This window comes from Lactuca virosa, chromosome 2 (assembly GCF_052849685.1).
Source record: "Lactuca virosa cultivar CGN04683 chromosome 2, Lactuca_virosa_CGN04683_v6, whole genome shotgun sequence".
NCBI classification, from domain to species: Eukaryota; Viridiplantae; Streptophyta; class Magnoliopsida; order Asterales; family Asteraceae; genus Lactuca; species Lactuca virosa.
The window spans coordinates 780820-800496 of NC_136427.1; the positions used below are offsets into that span (position 1 = coordinate 780820).

Here is a 19677-nt window from a genome sequence, read left to right on the forward strand (position 1 = left end):
CAAATTTTCTAAGGAAGTAAAGAATTTGAGAAAAGCAGAAGGAAGCAGTGTGTACGATCAGCCAGCCCCCGAACGGTGATTTCCCAAAATACCCTTACATTATGTGCTATGAGATATGTTATGATATGTTATGCATGCTAGAGTAGGCTAGGTATTCATATTAGGACTAGAGTGGCCTGATTTGTGATGCCTTAGCCTACGAAGATTTCTGCTGCAATGAGATGCTTGAGAGTGAGTAGGTAGCAGTGAGGAGCTTATGAGAGGTCTACCTAAGGGTAGCCTATGCTAGCGAGGTGTAGAGTACTTGTGATATGGGATCCTAGGAGGAGGACTTGGGGTGAATACTGATGCGGTGTGGACGGTAGTATAGGGCCCATACTACTGAAGACACCGGATCGGTGCGCAGTCCAAGTAAGAATCCTTAGGGTACTAGGGGACAAGTAGGGTTGAGTGATCGAGTGCGAGTATGCTCGAGCGAATCTCTGATATTTTTATGTTGTATTTCAGAGACATCATGGTTGGGAAACGCCACAGACCTGAGACGAGCGGCGTGAGTGACGAGGAGCTTCGTCAGATGATCCACGATGAGGTGGCTGCAGCGATCCGAGCCGAGATTCCAGAAATGTTTGGGTCTATCAAGACCACATTGATTGAGACCTTTGATGAGCGGTACGCAGCGGTTACTGAGGTTGCGGCTGCTGCTAGACCTCAGTGGGGTGACTCGTTGCTATTCCGGGAGTTCAGCAACACGAAGCCACCAGAGTTTGATGGGACGCAGGATCTGATTACTGCGATGAAATGGATTTATGATATCAAGGGATGCTTCTACACCTGATCGTGTCCAGAGCAGCTGAGGGTTCGGTTTGCACTGAACCAGCTTCGCTTGGAGGCGAAGGATTGGTGGAACTTTGTGACGGCAGACTTCACTACGGCGGAGCTTACTGTGGTGACCTGGAAGAGGTTCACCACGATGTTTCGAGACGAGTATGTTCCCCTGTGGAGAGGGAGCGTTTAGCCCAGGAGTTCTTGTCCCTCAAGCAGGGAACTGAGTCTGTGACGGCGATTACGAGGATGTTTTATGAGAGGGCGTTGTTTTTCCCTGAGCACGTGTCGTCTAAGCAGGCACGCATGCGTTGGTACTTCATCATTTTGAGGAGGGATATCAGGGAGTTCGTGTCGAACTCGTCATACCGGACATTTGCTGAGCTCCAGGCAAATGCCCGGAAGAGGGAGATTGAGCTGGAGATTCAGGCCAGGGAGGAGGCCGAGTCTCAGAGTAGGGACAGGCAACCGGTGCAGGCACAGCCGGCTGCCAAGCGGACAAAGTCCACTGATGCGAGATCTGGAGGCTAGAAGGGTCGTACTTGTGGGAAGTGCGGAAAGGGACATGATGGGGTCTGTCGATCAGGTGCTTGCTACAAATGTGGCAAGGAGGGGCATATCGCCAAGGATTGTCCCAAGGGATTTGTGGTTTGCTTTCATTGCAACCAGACCGGACACCGGATGGCCGAGTATCCGCAGCTGCGGGGGACAGCACAGGGAGCACCGCAGGGATCTGCCCCTGCTGCCGTGCGAGCTACTGAGGTTCGGTCGGTGAAGGCCGAGGCACCAAAGGCTCGTGGGAGAGCTTTCCAGTTGACAGCGGAGGAGGTCCGCGCAGCGCCCGATGTCGTGGCTGGTATGTATTCTTTCATTTATTTATGCTGAGTTTGAGATATTGTGCTTATATTATGATGTGTGTAGGTACTTTTCTTGTGAATTATGTACCTGCTTTGGTGTTATTTGACTCGGGTGCGAGTCGATAATTTGTGTCTTTAGCCTTCAGTCAGCACATCAGTATTCGGCGAGAGGCATTGATTCGACCTCTACGAGTTTCCATAGATGACGAGCGAGTGGTGTATGCTACGAATGTGATTCGAGGATGTGTACTCGAGATCTTCGGTGTTGAGTTCCCAATAGATCTGGTCCCGATAGCGATGGGGGACGTGTGTGTCATAGTGGGCATGGATTGGTTAAGCCGATTTGGGGCGGTTATAGACTGCGAGCGACAATTGGTGACGATACGAGACCCTAGTGGGGGAGTACTTACGGTGTATGGCGAGGGTACCCGTTTTGGCTCAGCATTTTGTTCAGCTGCTAGAGCGAGGCGGAGTCTACAGCAGGGCTGTAACGGGTTTGGGGCTTATGTGATGGATTCACGAGTGGCCGCCGAGGGGCCAAGTTTGATTGATGATGTGCCGATAGTGCGTGAGTTCCCGGATGTGTTTCCCGAGGAGTTGTCGGGTGTGCCTCCCGAGAGACAGGTGGAGTTTCGCATTGATTTGATTTCGGGGGCAGCGCCTACCGCCAAGGCGCCTTATCGCCTTGCGCCGCCAGAGATGCAGGAGTTATCCTCGCAGCTTCAGGAGTTGCTAGGGAAGGGGTTTATTTGACCGAGTAGCTCGTCATGGGGAGCGCCGATCCTTTTTGTCAAGAAAAAGGATGGATCACACCGGATGTGTATTGATTACCGGGAGTTGAACAAGTTGACGGTGAAGAACCGTTACCCCTTACCGAGGATCGATGATCTGTTCGATCAATTGCATGGAGCGTCTTGATTCTCCAAGATAGATTTGAGGTCTGGATATCATCAGATGAGAGTGCGGGATGAGGATATCCAGAAAACGGTGTTTAGGACTCGTTATGGGCATTACGAGTTCGTGGTGATGCCTTTTGGGCTCACCAACGCACCGGCAGTGTTCATGGATCTCATGAACAGGGTGTGCAGACTGATGTTGGATCGTTCGGTGATCGTGTTCATCGACTATATTTTGGTGTATTCGAGATCCAGAGAACAGCATGAGGAGCATTTGAGAGAGATTCTCAGAGTTTTGAGGTCGGAGAGGCTTTACGCCAAATTCTCCATGTGTGATTTCTGGTTGCGAGAGGTCCAGTTCTTGGGGCATCTCGTCAACCAGAATGGGATATTGGTCGACCCGGCCAAGATCGAGGCAATTATGAGGTGGGAGGTGCCGAGATCCCCCTCCGAGATCAGGAGTTTTCTGGGGTTGGCCGGCTACTATCGGAGATTTATCAGGGATTTCTCCAAGATTGTCGTGCCTCTCACCAGGTTAACCCGGAAGGGTGTCGCTTTTTCGTGGGGCCCAGAGCAGCAGACCTCGTTTGAGACACTTCGTCAAAGATTATGCGAGGCCCCGATGTTAGCCCTCCCGGAAGGGATGGAGGATTTTATGGTGTATTGTGACGCATCGATATCGGGGATGGGTGCAGTACTTATGCAGAGAGGGCATGTGATAGCGTATGCATCGAGGCAGCTGAAGCCTCATAAAATGAGGTATCCCACCCATGATCTGGAGTTGGGGGCAGTGGTGTTCGCCCTCAAGATCTGGTGTCACTACCTGTATGGGGTTCGGTGTACTATATACACGGACCACAAGAGCTTGAAGTATTTGATGGATCAGCCCAACCTGAATATGTGCCAGAGGAGATGGTTGGATGTGGTAAAGGATTATGATTGCGAGATCCTGTACCACCCGGGCAAAGCTAATGTTGTAGCCGATGCCCTAAGCCGTAGGGCGGAGAGTGCCCCGATTCGGGACATTTGTATGCGATTGACGGTGATGACTCCGGTGTTGGACACTATTCGGGAGGCCCAGGCAGAGGCCGTGATGCCGGAGAACCGCAAAAGGGAGCGGGTGATCGGGCAGGTATCCGAGTTCGTTACCGATAGCCGAGGGCTGATGACCTTTCAGGTTCGAATTTGGGTGCCATATGCAGCCGGGGCGCGTACCATTCTGATGGAGGAGGCGCACAGATCGAGGTTCTCGATCCATCCCGGGGCCACTAAGATGTATTTGGACCTGAAGAGAGAGTATTGGTGGCCCTGCATGAAGAGGGATGTCGCGTGGTTTGTTGAGAGGTGCTTGACCTGTCGCAGGATTAAGGCCGAGCACCAACGTCCGCATGGCAAGTTACAGCCACTTGAGGTTCCCCAGTGGAAGTGAGAACAGATTTCTATGGATTTTATCACCAAATTGCCGAGAACCGCGAGGGGCGTCGATGCAATTTGGGTGATAGTCGACCGGCTGACGAAGAGCGCCCACTTCCTTGCTATCAGTGAGAGCTCTTCCGCAGAGAGGCTGGCCGAGTTGTATGTGAGAGAGGTGGTATCGCGTCGTCGAGTGCCGATCTCGATTGTATCAGATCAGGATGTATGTTTCACTTCCAGGTTCTGGAAGAAGTTCCATGAGGAGTTGGGCACGAGGCTGCATTTCAGTACCGCTTAGATGGACAGAGTGAGCGGACGATCCAGACACTCGAGGACATGCTTCGGGCATGTGTGTTGGACTTCGGAGGAAGTTGGGACACGTGTTTGCCTTTGGCTGAGTTTTCCTATAATAACAGCCATCACTCGAGTATTGGTATGCCTCCCTTCGAGTTGTTGTATGGGAGGAGGTGTCAGACTCCCATTTGCTGGGGAGAGGTAGGACAGCGCGTGATGGGCAGCACTGAGATAGTGCTTCAGACGACCGAGCAGATACAGCAGGTTAGACAGAGGTCGTTGACAGCCCAGAGTCGCCAGAAGAGTTATGCGGATAGGCGACGGTCCAAGCTCGAGTTTCAGGTCGGGGATTTTGTACTCCTGAAGGTGTCTCCTTGGAAAGGAGTAATTTGATTCAGGAAGAGGGGCAAGTTGGGGCCCCGGTACATTGGTCCTTTCAGGGTGACCGCCAGGGTAGGCAGGGTAGCATACCGTTTGGAGCTGCCTGCGGAGTTGAGCCAGATTCATGATACTTTCCACGTGTCTCAGTTAAGGAAGTGTATAGCCGACGAGTCGGCGGTAGTGCCACTGGAGGATGTTCAGGTGGATGCGTGATTGAATTATGTTGAGAGACCAATCGCGATCCTGGATCGGTAGATCAAGGTTCTGAGGAACAAGGAGGTGCCCATGGTTCAGTTCCAGTGGCAGCATAGGAGAGGGTCCGAGCTGACTTGGGATCCCGATTCTGGATCGCCGGAGTACGCCCTGCGTACAAGAGCTGGTACGCGCCGCGTACTGCCCCCTGTTGACTTTCGTTGACTTTTAGGGTTTTGGTCAACATTTGGACTTTTAGGTCCGGGAGGGGTAAAATGGTCTTTTACCCTTCTGTGGGATGGTATAAAGGGATTTAATCTAGCCTTTGAGAGCCATTATTTATTTGAGGATATTGTTTATGTGATTAGGCGGGGGCTAGATCAGTATATCCGTATGCGAGATTATCCGAGTTACCCGAGGTGAGTCTTCTCACTATACTGTACCTGGAAGGGTACCTATGTGTGACCGGAAGGTCTTGTATGCTATGAGGTGTATGTACTGTATGATGTTATGTGATATGTGTGTGTTATGTATGCCGTGATGTGGACCGGAAGGTCAGGATGATATGGACCGGAAAGTGAGGATGATATGGGCCGGAAGGCCATTACGGGTAGGGCCGGAAGGTCTACCAGGGTTATGGGACGGAATTTCCCTGAGACATAGAGACCGGAAGGTCTTATAGTCGTGAGTGGCGTATGTGCGTATGTGGTATTTTGGGGAACTCACTAAGCTTTTATGCTTACAGTTGTTATGTTATGCGTTTCAGGTACTAGCGAGGATCGCGGGAAGGCGTCGGCATGATCCATACACACTTATGGAGTTTATGTTATTGAGATTCTGGGACATGTTTTGTTATGACACAGTGGATACATTATGTTTTTATGTTATTGTGTAATTGAAAGTATGATTTAAAAATGAAAAATTGTTTTGAAAATTTCACGTTGTTACATATGTGGTGTTTGGGTGTGTGTACCGAGAGTAATAGAGAGAGTGTAAATGAGAGAGATTTAGAGAGAGATGTAGAGAGAGGTCAATAACTAGAGGGAGAGAGGTGATGGTTGCTGAGTTGTGAGGAAATGAGGACCAAAGACCCTCTACTTATAGCCTCTAACAAGCTCATATGTCAATGCCTCCATAGAAAAACCAACACTCCACATAAAACTAGGATTGTACTTAGAAGGAAGAGTATACTCCAAAGGATTATTGTGGTGGTGGTTTACGTGGGAAGAGGGAAACAAAGAAATCAGATTTTTGTCTAGCAAGGTTTGGTGGGTCCCACAATGAGGTCACTCATCCATTACATGCCCAAAACTAACTTAATTTTGGTGTATCGGGATCCGTATGTCGAGAAACTTTTCCGATAGTGTCATTAGATAGAGTTTAATTCAAGGATTCCGAAACATCAAACAGATTAATTTTTAGAGTTACGGAACTCCGAGAAATCGCATTCTAAGTATTGCGTCTAAACGGCTAGCGGTGTCCGTTTTCGCGACTTTTGTAAATATATTCGCTAAAAATATTTCTAGTATGAAATTAAATAATAGACTATAGTCTGATTCCAAAAACGTTCTAAGAAATCCCATCGGCAAAGTGTAGGTGTCTCAACGGATCGATTCGGTTTTACGCGATTAAAGAAAAACAGTGTTTTACTGTCTGTTTTCTTAAAACTGCATATCTTTTGCATACGAACTCCGTTTTGGACGTTCTTTATATTTTCGGGAATAGGGAAACATGTACTATAATATTTTAATGTTTGTTTTACTCAAAATTGTTTAATGCAAAATTTCAGTTTTTCAAACGCATTTATTTGCGTTGTCGTTTAAGCGGTTTGATTCGGTTTACAGTTTATACATTTGGAAGTAGGTATCATTTGACAACATATAATAACTGAAATAAAATTATTTATTTTACTTTAGATGCACTAAAACCCAATAAGTCAGATTATCACGAGATTCACTGTTAAATGGTCGGTTATTATTTTTGCCCTAAGTTCCGGGATGTTACAATTTTCCTCATCATCAATTGACTCAAGAAAGGATCATGGGTTGTTCTGTTCATAGGGATAACATTTTCATCATTTTCAACCTCCTCATCCCTAAGATTATCTCCATTTTCCACACCATCAACACATGAGTCGTTATCATCACCTTCATTTTGTTCTTCATCAAACCGCCCCCTAAGTCCATCCCCATCATGGTCAACATAGACATAAATTATGTCATTTGTGCCATATACATCATAAATAAAAGCAACATAATCTACATCATCTAAAATTGGTCGAATGTCATCACATAAAGCTTTTTCTGGTTCATAGTAGTAAAGTTTTTTAATCTCCCCATGCATGAAACGTTCCAGGAAAGTGACACTCAGAATAAGTCATAGAAGAAAAATTAACATTATTGAAGGAGTTTTTCACTCCACCCCCCCCCCCAAAGTAAGACAAAGGATTACTAGTAAATACACCTTGGTAATTAAGCTCCACTATCGCAAACATTCCAACATCATGATTAGGTTGTGCCATTTATGCTACTAGCTTCATTTAGAACTTGATCGGCAACACTAATACCTCGATCGGATAGGACGCAACTGTGAAAACCCTAACTGTTGACTCGCCGTTTACTTCATATATAGTAAATTGAGGTCTAGGGGAAGGAGACGAGTGAAGTGAGGATCTATGTTAATATCTTTCATTAAAATGACATGGACCAAATATACACATCATTAACAATTTCAATTTAAAATAAATGACAGGCAGGATGAGAAATCAGGAAACCTTCTAAAATCGACTACAATAGTGTAATTGACATCTACACTAAAATATTAATGGTCAATTGTGCAAAAAAATAACATAGTTGGTCAAATCGAACCAAACGCAAAAGTTACTTGTGCTACAGTTGCATTTTCCCAACAAACTAACTGAAATAGTCTAAAATCGATAATAAATGCATGGATATGCATATGAAGGTGTTGCAATTCAATACGGTTCTTACAACCGATGGTAAAATTCAGAACAGGTCTCATATTGTTAGATTATAGGTCTCATGTTGTTAGATTATATAAACTGTAACGTCTTCCTTTCATAGAATTGCATAGAATTGTAACCATAAGCCCTAATAAGTTGATGATTTTGATACAATAAAATAAAGTTTATGCAACAAGATGCATCAAACATGCCTAAGCTTTTCCCAAAACATCATGAGCTCATGGCACTTGATGATTTTATCAAAGAAAAAACATACAAAGCATAAACCTCATTCACTAATATGCCATTTCAACTTGATAGCAAATCCCACGCCCCTTTGCCATTATATTACATACATTATTATATAAGCCCATCATTCCATGTTGCTCGCATCTTCACACGAATCTACAATCAAAGACAAAGGCTTGATAGGCATAAAAAAAAACACAAAACAAAACAAAACAAAACAATAGAGTAAATTACAATTTTGGTTCTAGCAAATATTAGCTATACTAAAGGACCAAAAATGTAATTTACTCTCTTTATAAACACAAAATATATTTCCAATAGTTGCCACCTTAAACTCCATTTAGGGTGATGACAACTTTGCGTGCAGTAGGTGCATCACGATGCTCACACAGCCATATCCCCTTCACAAACAGCATTCACATCATTTTATCAATAATCAACACCAATATTACATTATATCAAGAAATCATTAATCATTTTTTCACCCAAGAGTTTACTATTGACCTGCCAAGTTCCCATGTTGAGCTGTCCATCTGTAATTGGTATCCTGACAATTTATAAGTGTCAGTGGAACTGATGAATGCATACATAAGAAGAAAAAGAAAAAACTAATATATAATATCCATCCATACGTGAGAGCACACCCAAACATTGATGACTTAATGTGTGCTGGCATATCATCTGGACCTGCATTGCATATACACAAACTCCATGTCAGCAAAATCAAGAAACATGCACATCACATGATTCATGAATCATGAATGTACAAAAGTAACCTTCAATGGTATGTTTCCAGGGTGCAGATCTTCCCTGAAAGAACACTCCGTATCAGTATCAGGAACAACGCTAGGTGGCATAAGAAAAGAAAAACGACAAGCCTACCTCTGGGACGACTCTGTTGAGAAAAGTCTCCGTGTCAGCTCTGACATCTGAGTCGTAGTTTTCATTGATGGTCAATGATGCACTCGTGTGCTGCACTGTTTTCAAGGATGGATGCATGCATTATTATTATTTAAAAAACATATGTTTGTTTAATGATAATCTGTTGTTTGCTTTTTAACTCACTAACTTACAAAACAGATTTGCAAGACCACATTTAAATCCAGACAAATCTTCACCAATTTCCTTCAAGATCTGGTACAACCCATGAGGCCATGAGTAAATACGTATCAATAATCTTAACAAAATGAGAGATCAAAGAGAATGTGATACTTTTGATAATTGATATTGTTTGCTTTAAAACAACTCAATCGAATATTAGTGACATTTAGGGAAGCTATATAAATATTACAGGACTGGATGAAATCCAAATGAAAAACCTTTTTGACACATCAACATTATTCTAATCATTGGAGTTACAAGTCATAGTCAATTGACATAATAGTTAGCCTTTAATAATATCACATTGGATCATGCGCAACTTCAGTAAGTAAAAATGACATATTTCTCATCGTGACAAATTGGACAAGACGCAAGAGTCTTGGTTAAAATATGAGTCTTCTTCATATTTTGATTCTCAAAAAAAAAAAAAAAAAAAAATCCTTTCCCTAATTTCCATAGAACCCTAATTCTATGGATATGAACTGGAGCAACGCCATTGCAAATTCTCAATCACATGTTATCCATTGGAATTTCAGTTTCTTCTTTCGATTATGCTATCCTGAATAGTACCAAATAGAGCAGCATAATCCGGTAGAATTGCAGAAAACTTTGAAGATAGGAGCCCGTAGAAATACAAAAGCTATAACATAATCAAACTACACTAAGATGTTACTGTTGTACACATAATCGGTGCACGATCGCTATATGAATAAAATAAAGTATAGCTTGGTAAAGAATATTTGCCTTGGGAGTAATAAGATGACAACCACGTTTCTGAGGAGGGAGGGTTATTGTCTTCTGAGCCCATTTCGGAGCCGCCATGACCGAAGGATCGCTTAAGGTGCTCGGCGTCGGAGTATAGAGAGCTTTCACCGGAAACGAAGATGTCGCCGACTTTTTGACCCCACCGAATGGAGCTGCAGCTGTTGCTGACGACAATGACACGGACGATTGCATTTCCACCGATTGCCCTTACCTTTGAACTGAACACACTCGCTAGTTAGCGAAAAAGTGAATCTGGGCTTTTGCGGCCTAAAAGTGATACACGCAGCTTCATTTAAATTTTGACCACAAAATAACGCATGAAGCCCAAAAAGTTTCCTGAGCCATTATTTTGTATGGTTTATGGTCCGCGATTTTACCTAGTCGATTATTCTTTAATTCACAATTGTGTGTATCGTTGAAGATATTTTTTTCGTGAACGTACTCTCTCTATTAATAGGAATGCATAGACAATACATGGTACTAACATTTTATATGTGAAAAGGCTAAACATAGGTCGAATAAAAGTTCAACTATACATCTAATATGCATACATTCACGTCTCATGCGTTTCATGCGTTTCATCGGGAAGGAAGTGTTTGACATTTAAACCGGATAGGAACTCATTAAACAGGTATGTAGGAATACGTTGGTGTATTTAGAGTTGGAGGTAGGGTCGTTCCAAACATATTTTGGGCCCTAGACAAAAGAGAGAAAATTGCCCTTAAAATACACAAATTTCATTGATTTTTTTATAATAACTCAATATTTGAAAAAAAAATTATTTATACGAGCTTCTAAACATAACATTTTTTATTACAAAAATCCATATATTTAAAGAAAAATACTTCTTCTAGCTTTTTGAGATGCAAAATTATTAATGATATCTTCAAGATCGATTTTGTTTAACATATAATAAATAAAGTTCATAAAATTTTTGGGCCATTTTAAAAAATAGGTCATGGACGGTCGCCGTTATCGTCCACCCTTTGAGACGGGCCTGGTTGGAGGGCACGTGATGAACTCGAATATGGACCACAACCATTTTGTCAAGAGCAAAGTGTATGTCGATCTTGACATGCTTCATTTGTTTATGGTTAACATGTTGGCATAAAGGTAGACAACACTCACATTGTTTCAATACACAACCATAGCTTTGGACGGTGAAAAATGCATTTCTCAAAGAAGGTTTCGAAGCTAACAGGTCTCACTGGCAGCATTTGGCACCCCTCAATACTCCACCTTGACATTGGATTAAGATATAATGTTTTGTCGCTAAAAGGTTTGTACCAAGAAACACATAGTAACCTTAAGCGGGTCTATGTGCGAAGGGGATCCTTCTTATTATCAGAATATGAAACGAGACTAACAAATGGGGTGGCGTGAAGTTGTAGTCCATGGCCAACAATGTTGTGATGCAATGGATAATGTATTTCAAAGTGTTGAAATGAAATTTTGTAGGGTTATGCTTGAACAAACATATTTGATGGATTGTCTATGTTAGATCATGAGGAGTAAAAGTAAGGTACATGAGAGCACATATTAAGCTATGATATAAAGGTATATTCATCCATATGGGTGCCCCGAGGCATCGAGCTTAGCATATGTATTGACAGATGTGTGACATAGTTTGTAGTTAAGCATGTGTGCATACTTGAGGGTCTCGATGATATATTCTTATTGACTGATATACATGCCATATTTGTTTTGTGTAGTTGATATACCAAGAAAATAGTCAAACTCCTAATGATCTGGCATAAATAAATATTTATGTGTTTTAGAACATTTTATGAAGATACTTATATAATAGCAAAGTATATGGATTTAATCGAAATACATGTACATATTTTTTTTCAAAGATTAATCCTATTCTTAAAGTTTATCATAAACATGTACATAATTTTCACAAAACGATAAGGATGGTATCTGCAATTGGAGAGAGATATTTATGATTGCTTATTTAAAATGTGCATTACCTTAATGCATTTTAGTACCACTAACAAGTTAATTTGAGTGTATGAATTACACAATTTTATGTTTACTGAATCATTTTTGGATAAGTTTTCCTTATTTTAATTTATATATTAATTTGTTTTCGTATGCATAAATTGTTTCATTTTTGTACTACAAGTATCTTGGCAATTTATTGTGTTTTGATATCACATGAGCTAATACAAAGGTTTTGAAACTGTATTTTGGCATAGTATAATATTATAAAAACATTTAACATGATTTATTCTTCAATAATCAATAGGTATTCACCAAAATGACCACATGGGAAGCTTTTACATCACTAAACAACTACACTTTTTCAAACATTAAAAAATAATCAACATCCCCAAGAACGTATAAACATATGTATACTTAGTCTGGAAAAAAGAAATTCCAATAAACTTTTGCAGTCATATTCTATTCTTTGTGGTGGAATTTTATAATATATTCAAGTTCCCCGACCTAATAAAATTCAAAAATTATTCACAAGAAATCATTTTTCTTATGAGTATTAATGTTTTGTTTGTTCCTGACATAATGTTCAACCACGCACACTATCGTCATTATTTATATTCGCTAAAGGTTCAAAAGGTCATCTATTTCCATCTGAAAGTCCCAAACCCTTTGAAGATTTGTAGATCAAATATAAACCAGAAAGAACCATAAAGAACAATGAAAAACAGAAAAAGTAAAGAACACAAGAGATTCTCCAAATTGTCTCTTTCACCAAGAAAGAGTTTGTTTTCACCAAAAAAATGGGGTTGTCACAAAGACTATTAACACAAAGCCAATGACAACACCAAGCTATACATTTGGATTTCACCCTAATGTTGTATATATACTAATCTAATCTAGACAATTCCTTTAATCAAGGGATTGTATCTAATATACATATAAACTAATTTGGTATATAAGGAATGTATTAAATCATATCTTCTCCAGATTTAGATATCAACACCAACACTTCAGAAGCTGATTAGAGCATCAGCTTTAGCGTCAGGAAGATCAGCTTCAGCTTCAGTCATCAACGTCAGTAAGATCAGCTTCAGCTTCAGTCATCATCGTCAGGGTCAAGTTGATCAGCTTCAGCTTCAGATAGTGAATGACCATCAGTGAATATCATCAGTGTATCATCTGATCAGTGTGTCATTAGTGTATAACCATCAATGTCTGGACACACTGATCAGTCTTCAATAGATGGTATCTTCATTTCTTTGGTGCTGATAGAGTCTTCAGGGTCTTCCATTTATCAGGAGATGTTCTTCAGTCTTCGACATATGAACTTCTATCAACATATCTTCTGATTAAGTAACTAAACTAGCTCTGACAGAGCAGGTTGTTTAAGTTATACTATTTACACTTACTTAGACAAGACTGGTTGTCTATAGTGAGCATATAAACTATAACTATTAAGTATATAATTTGCATTATCAAATCTATACAAATGAGTGACCAAACAATCTCCTCATATTTGATGATGTCAAAACTAAACTAATAAAGAATGAACTAATAGATAAATACAACTGAAGTAATATACTGATTTCTACCCCTTAGATTTAGCTCCCCCTCAGATTTATAACATTCTTTCTTTCAAGAGTGTCTGCTATTCAATAAATGATCAAGTGACAACATAGCAAAACTAAGCTTTTCTCCCCCTTTTTGACAACATCAATAGGTACTTTTTGTAAAAACCGGTTCAATTCGGTCATAGTTCGACGATCAAACCCCCGTGGGCCGCGATGCAATAAAGACCAATGGCACGTAGATTGGGGTCTCTTAAGTATAGGTGTTTGTATTTTTAATTTAACCAGCCGAGGTTTAACAAACTAATAAATTTTACATGGTTAATATAATTAAGTTCAAATTTATATATATAAATATATAAATATATATATAAATGTGTGTGTGTTAATTACCTTTGCAATTATCTAAATACATGTAGGATATGTAACGTGTATATATTCAAAATAAATATACACTTAAAATTTCGTGTTGTGTAAAAATCCTAAAAACCAAATACCTTATATACGTACATACACCAATACTTCCAATAATATATCAAATTCAAATAGAGGAATATACAAACACTAATAAGATGACAGCCAATGGACACTAATAAATTGACAGCCAATTGACACTGTAGGGGAATGGCTTTATTCCTTCCTTTTTTCTTCCTTGTTTCCTGCAATCTATCAGAGAATCCCAAACACCTTTACCTACATTGATTCCCATTAAAACAATCCATCCATTCTTCAATTATCAAATACACATAAACAGATTCAAAACAATCCTTCCATTCTTCAATTATCAAATACACATAAACAGAATCAAAACAATCCTTCCATTCTTCAATTTTCAAAATACACATAAACAGATTCAAAACGAACCTCCTCATCAGTTTCTATCATAAACAACCAAAAGGACAACCTGTATCCAAGCCAGAACACTCCAGTTCTTGATTCTCGAGTACAACTGCAAACCAGAAGAACAATAACCCGTTGGTATTTCTGTTCATTTTCCTGTGGAAGAAGCACAATACCAAACACCCATCGAATTCTCGTTCTTTCCCTGTCAAATTATCAAAACCCAAACACCTATCGAAACCCTATTGATCAAACTCCATACTTTGCCATAAAGATCACCAACTCAGACAAAGAAAAATTCGGACCATTCATCAGATTTGGAATCACAAATCAAAAGTCAAAATGTAAGTAACATGATCTTCAGTAAACCGAAACCCAAAGACGTACAGAATGAAGGATGAGATAAAGGATTCAGATTCAATTGAAAGATTTGGAATAGCTATTACCTCAATCGATCTTGCCCCCTTCCGAGTCGTCGAACACCGCCGCAAAAACACTGCTGCTGTCACCACTCGATTCTAGCCGCCGGAAGACAGAATCCACCCCTTCGTGACTGCCCTCGAGAAACCCCACCGCTACCCTCGTGATTTACCGATCGTCGGGTCCGCCTTCAGCTTCTATCTCCGAGACGAAGCAAGCCCCGGTTCATCATCGAACTTCGCCAGAGCTGCTGCCTCGTTCCCCCGGGCTGTTGATACAGACGACGAAGGGGGAGTCTTCGCCAGGAAGTCGGAGTCGGGTGACGAGGGTGGCGAACCCGATGCGATCGGTGGCTCTCCTTGCGATGAAAAGCTTGAGTGCTTTCTCCAATTTTCAGGTTTTCTATCGTAGTTTGAAAAACCTGCTAAACCAATCTTCGAAGGACACCGGCAGGAGTTATCAGACCAAGCAAAAGTAGGCACAGAACCAACGCCTTCATCGTAAAATCAGGAACATACGTGGAGGAACGATCCCAGGATGATTCAGGTATCTCATAATCTTCTGGAAGGTCCAGATTTTGGAAAGCTGCTACACATGATTGGACGTATTGGACCTTCTCCTGGACTCTCTACTTGCTCTAGGAGTTATCACTTTCCCCAATCAGCCGACGATTTGTCGATCCTTCCCCAATCAGCCGACGATCTGTTCGATCTTTCCCCAATCAGCCGACGATTTGTCGATCCTTCCCCAATCGACCGACGATTTTGCTCGATCCGTCCGATTCATCGGTGTTTGATTTCCCGTCGTCTTCCCCCCGTTCATTGGTGTTCTTCGAGTCGGCTGTGAAGAGAACACGATTTCCCTTTCGATCTTATTACGCGATCAAACTGATTGGAACGGGTTTAAAAGACCCTAATATTCTAGATATCGGATCCGTAGTCGGGTAAAGGGTTACAACCCGAAAAGAAAACGGGTACCGGGTTTGACCCAGTCAACGGTCAAACGGAAATCCAACCCATTTTTTTTAAACTATCAAAACTTAACCCCTTGTTACAAATACTTTGCAAATTCAGTCCAAACCCCAAATCTTTGATTTCAATTGTCAATATTAACCCCTCCTTTGAAATTATGTTTACCCAATCAGTCCCACTTTTGGTTAAAATAATTTACAAACAATCCTTATACTGTAAACCGGTTACAAAACGGTCCTGGTAATACTTCAAGGTTCAAGAATTATGAATTTGCGGTTCACTCGGAATGTTTATTATCGTTTCTCAAAGGAATGCAAATACCGTACCAATGGAACTCACGCTTCAAGGGTGAGTTCATACCCCTACATTTTATTTTTTTATTAAGTTTTAAGGGGGGGAATACAAGTTAAATCATCAATATCATAATTAAACGTTTTCAATAGATTACATCAGAAAAGTTGAACTTCAATCACGACCGGTTTTGGTAAACTTAAACATTTTAGTTTTCAAAACAACACAAGGTGCAAGTAGTTCAAGTTCTTGATTTTCAAATGGCTACTTGCACATCACCATACGAGTTTTCTATAATTTATACATAACTCAGTATTTGTATAAATATTGTTTTGTTTGGGCTACTTGTATTTGTAGTGCACTATTATTATTGTTTTGTTTACGCTACATGTATTTGTAGTGCATTGTCATTTTGTTTTGTTTACGCTACATGTATTTGTAGTGCATTATCATTTTTAGTCTAATCTCCATAACTATGCCCGTATTCTTGAGGTACGTTATGGACAATAATAGCGCTATTGGGTTTACCACCCCACCTTGGGACGCTAAGGTGATTGATCGCACGTGGTTGAGTGTGTATGATGATTAGATGCTCCATCCTATACATATACATATGTACATGTATAGGGTGAGGACTATTTGTTGTTGTTATCCTTTGTTAATCCACCTTCAATTTTATAAACCATTATCTCAAATACAATCGTTTGCCAATTTCAAAAGGAAACTAATACTAGGTTTGTAAGTGAAAAGCATTTAATAATACAAAACAAATACTTATGAACTCACCAACCATTGTGTTGACACTTTTTCAAACCACTTGTATTCTCAGGAAATCAATAAACAGGTAACCAAGTGTTGTTGAGAATGGCATGCTAAGACGTCAAACATTTCCTATCTTGTCCATGTATTGTAATTGATTTATAAACATGTAAATCATAATGATGTAACTTTTCAATTATATATATATATATATATATATATATATATATATATATATATATATATATATATATATATATATATATATATATATATTGGTTGTGTTTACTTGAATTACTATTGCAATTGTTGTTATGATATTATACATGAAGTCTGTTAGAAAATATAATGTCTGATCACCACAAATAAAGGCTCAGTTACCAATTACTATGTGACAGATATATATATTTAATGATTTAAGATGCAGAAATATAAGAGATGCGGAATAAATAAATATAAGAAAGCTATAAATAAATAAATACGAGAAAGCTATAAATAAATAAATACGAGAAAGCTATAAATAAATAAATGACTGTATTTAAATGACGTAAAGCTGTAATAAAATATATAAATATATAAATATATTTCAAGTAGGTTCGTCAATTGACTGAACTTGGTTTAGAACCGGACTCGTGGAGCGACTTGGTCTATCAAGTAGGTTCGTCAATAAATTGACTGAACTGGCTTTGGGTTGGACTGGATCTTAATAGACTGTGTCTCTATTTGTTCATAGTTCAATCCGGTATTTGATAAGTAACACAAAGTTCATTAAAAGCTCGGTTTTATGTAAAACAAGTTGTTTACAAAAGGGTACAAAATACAAGAGTTTATGTATTTGTATTTGAGGTATTTTTGATGAGGTTGAAGTGGGTATTTGGAGGGTGTTTGAAGGTGGAATAAGGTTGTATTTTTGGTGGTGTAAGGTAACAAAGATGGTGAAGTTGAAAGACCTTTGGGTGGTGATGAATGTAGATTTTCGGAGTAAATCTCTCTGGATAGCCAATTCTCTCTCACGTCTCTCTGGGGTTTCCGGTGGTCAAAAAAATCGAGGAAAATTCCTGGATGTAGGTAAGGTCCTGAATAATTTGCGATCAAAATCTCTCCAGGGTTATCTTCTTGAGTTATCCTCGGTGAATTTTTTCTTAACTTCGAAATTCTTATGTCGAAAAAACAGCAAGGTGGAGATTTTGTGGTGGTTTAAAGGATGTTTGGAGGAGGTTTAAGGAGGGTATTTGTAGGTTGTTTGGAGGTGTTCTTGGTGTTCTTGGTGTTCTTGGTGTTCTTGATGTTCTTGGTGTTCTTGGTGTTCTTGGTGTTCTTGATGTTCTTGGTGTTCTTGGTGTTCTTGGTGTTCTTGGTTGAGAGGTTTTTTTGTATGGAGAGGTTTTTCAAAGTTTATAAGAGGTCATGAATGAAAGAGCACACAACTCTCTTATATACTAACTTACATATACATACACTTTCCATACATACATACAAGTATACATACATGAAACAAATATCTTCTTCACTTGAGTATTTTTAAAGTAATGGCTAGTGTGTGCAAGTGGTATGCTTCTTTCTTTGACTTTTCAACACAATATATATACATATATATATATATATATATATATATATATATATATATATATATATATATATATCGTTGAAACTGTTTAGTCGCACATCTAATTTTATCGTCTATGCGTTTTTGTCATTCGCGTGTTTTCATATTTTCCGTTTGATGACGAATTTATGCAACCTGAAATAACTGATAATATTTGTTAGATAATATAAAAAAAACAATTCGTCTTATTTCAGTGATGGTCACATACAAAAACATTTTTCAACAATTTCCCCCTATGTGATCATTGCTGGAATAAGGACAGTTATGATTTAATCATATTGACAGTTTTGAACTTTTGAAGATTCGAGATAAAAGATTTGTCAATAGATAAGATATATAAAACATAGTGATTGTTTTGAAAGTTTGTGACTTTGTTTAACATATCTTATGTAAAAGATTTTCAGAAATTTGTTTCCGAATCAAAGTCTCGGGTTCGGTTATCAAAGGGTAGTCATATATGTATCTAAAGAAATTTCCTTAGATTTTATAGCATTATTAATGACGACAAGTGGTCTAACAGGTCGATTCAGATGAACGCTCATAGGTATAGCTCACACTTCACTTGGGTGTTTGGTTGTTCTGGCAGCAGAACAAGTTAATGATCACTAAAAATGAGTGATATCTCTCTCTGACGACTCACACTCATATTGGAGGTGTTCAGCTATGCTTTTCCTGAAAGGTCACTTAGTCTCATTATTAGATAATCAATCACATAAGACTGGTTTCGGCATTACTCAGCGGGTTTCTTCATTCATGCCATTAAAGTTCACTCTCTCTCCGTCGGGAAATACATGTAGAGGGGTTTAGCAATTTTCATAGTGCAGTTTGCAACTAAGATTCTTCAGTGACGAAGGCTACAGTATCCCGGGAAATCCTTTGTTGCAACTTCTTCTTTGATGGTATCCTTTTTGTTGATCAATATCAATTTATTGTAAAAAGATATTTTCTTTTGTGAAAAATGGTTAAAACAAATCGCGGGATTTTATGATTTTTGTTTTGAAATAACCATTTGGTTGAAAGTTTGTTTGAAAATACCAAATATAGAATATTTTTTTTTTGTTTTGTTTGGTATATCTTTATTGAATCCATTTGTTTTCTTGTTGATTTGTCTTTGAGGATTAGATGTTGATAGATATTTGTTTCTCCTTTGGTTTTCTTGTAAGGATATGTCGTTGTTTGCTTGATGGATCATGGGATCGCAAGTCTTCATTTTTGGTTGGCTTTTATCTAGGTAGGGATAGGTGGCATAAAAGACAGTTTGTCTAGTATGTAAGAAATGAATGTATCGTCCCTGGTCATTTTGATATCTAAGCAAAAATGAGACTGTGACAAGGTATAATTGGGTA

At 39.6% G+C, this 19677-nt stretch overlaps 1 protein-coding gene across 1 annotated transcript; it reads right to left on the bottom strand.

The window, feature by feature from the left end:
- Positions 1 to 7907: 7907 nt before the first annotated feature.
- LOC145158817 (secondary thiamine-phosphate synthase enzyme) lies at positions 7908 to 10197 on the bottom strand. Its single transcript, XM_079077663.1, has 8 exons — positions 9912 to 10197; positions 9140 to 9200; positions 8949 to 9043; positions 8843 to 8876; positions 8699 to 8753; positions 8571 to 8613; positions 8395 to 8467; positions 7908 to 8222 (listed from the first exon to the last, which is right to left on the bottom strand). Exons 1-7 carry the CDS (start codon positions 10122 to 10124, stop codon positions 8396 to 8398), a joined length of 573 nt encoding a protein of 190 aa, XP_078933789.1. The 5' UTR covers positions 10125 to 10197; the 3' UTR covers positions 7908 to 8222; position 8395.
- Positions 10198 to 19677: the final 9480 nt, after the last annotated feature.

Excerpts from the sequence above, each read along its gene's own strand:
- LOC145158817 (XM_079077663.1), bottom strand. The coding sequence starts at position 10,124 with ATGCAATCGTCCGTGTCATTGTCGTCAGCAACAGCTGCAGCTCCATTC. Across the intron at positions 8,614-8,698 it reads ATGTTTGGGTGTGCTCTCAC|GATACCAATTACAGATGGAC; the intron begins GTATGGATGGAT and ends ATAAATTGTCAG. Across the intron at positions 8,468-8,570 it reads TCAACATGGGAACTTGGCAG|GGGATATGGCTGTGTGAGCA; the intron begins GTCAATAGTAAA and ends CTGTTTGTGAAG.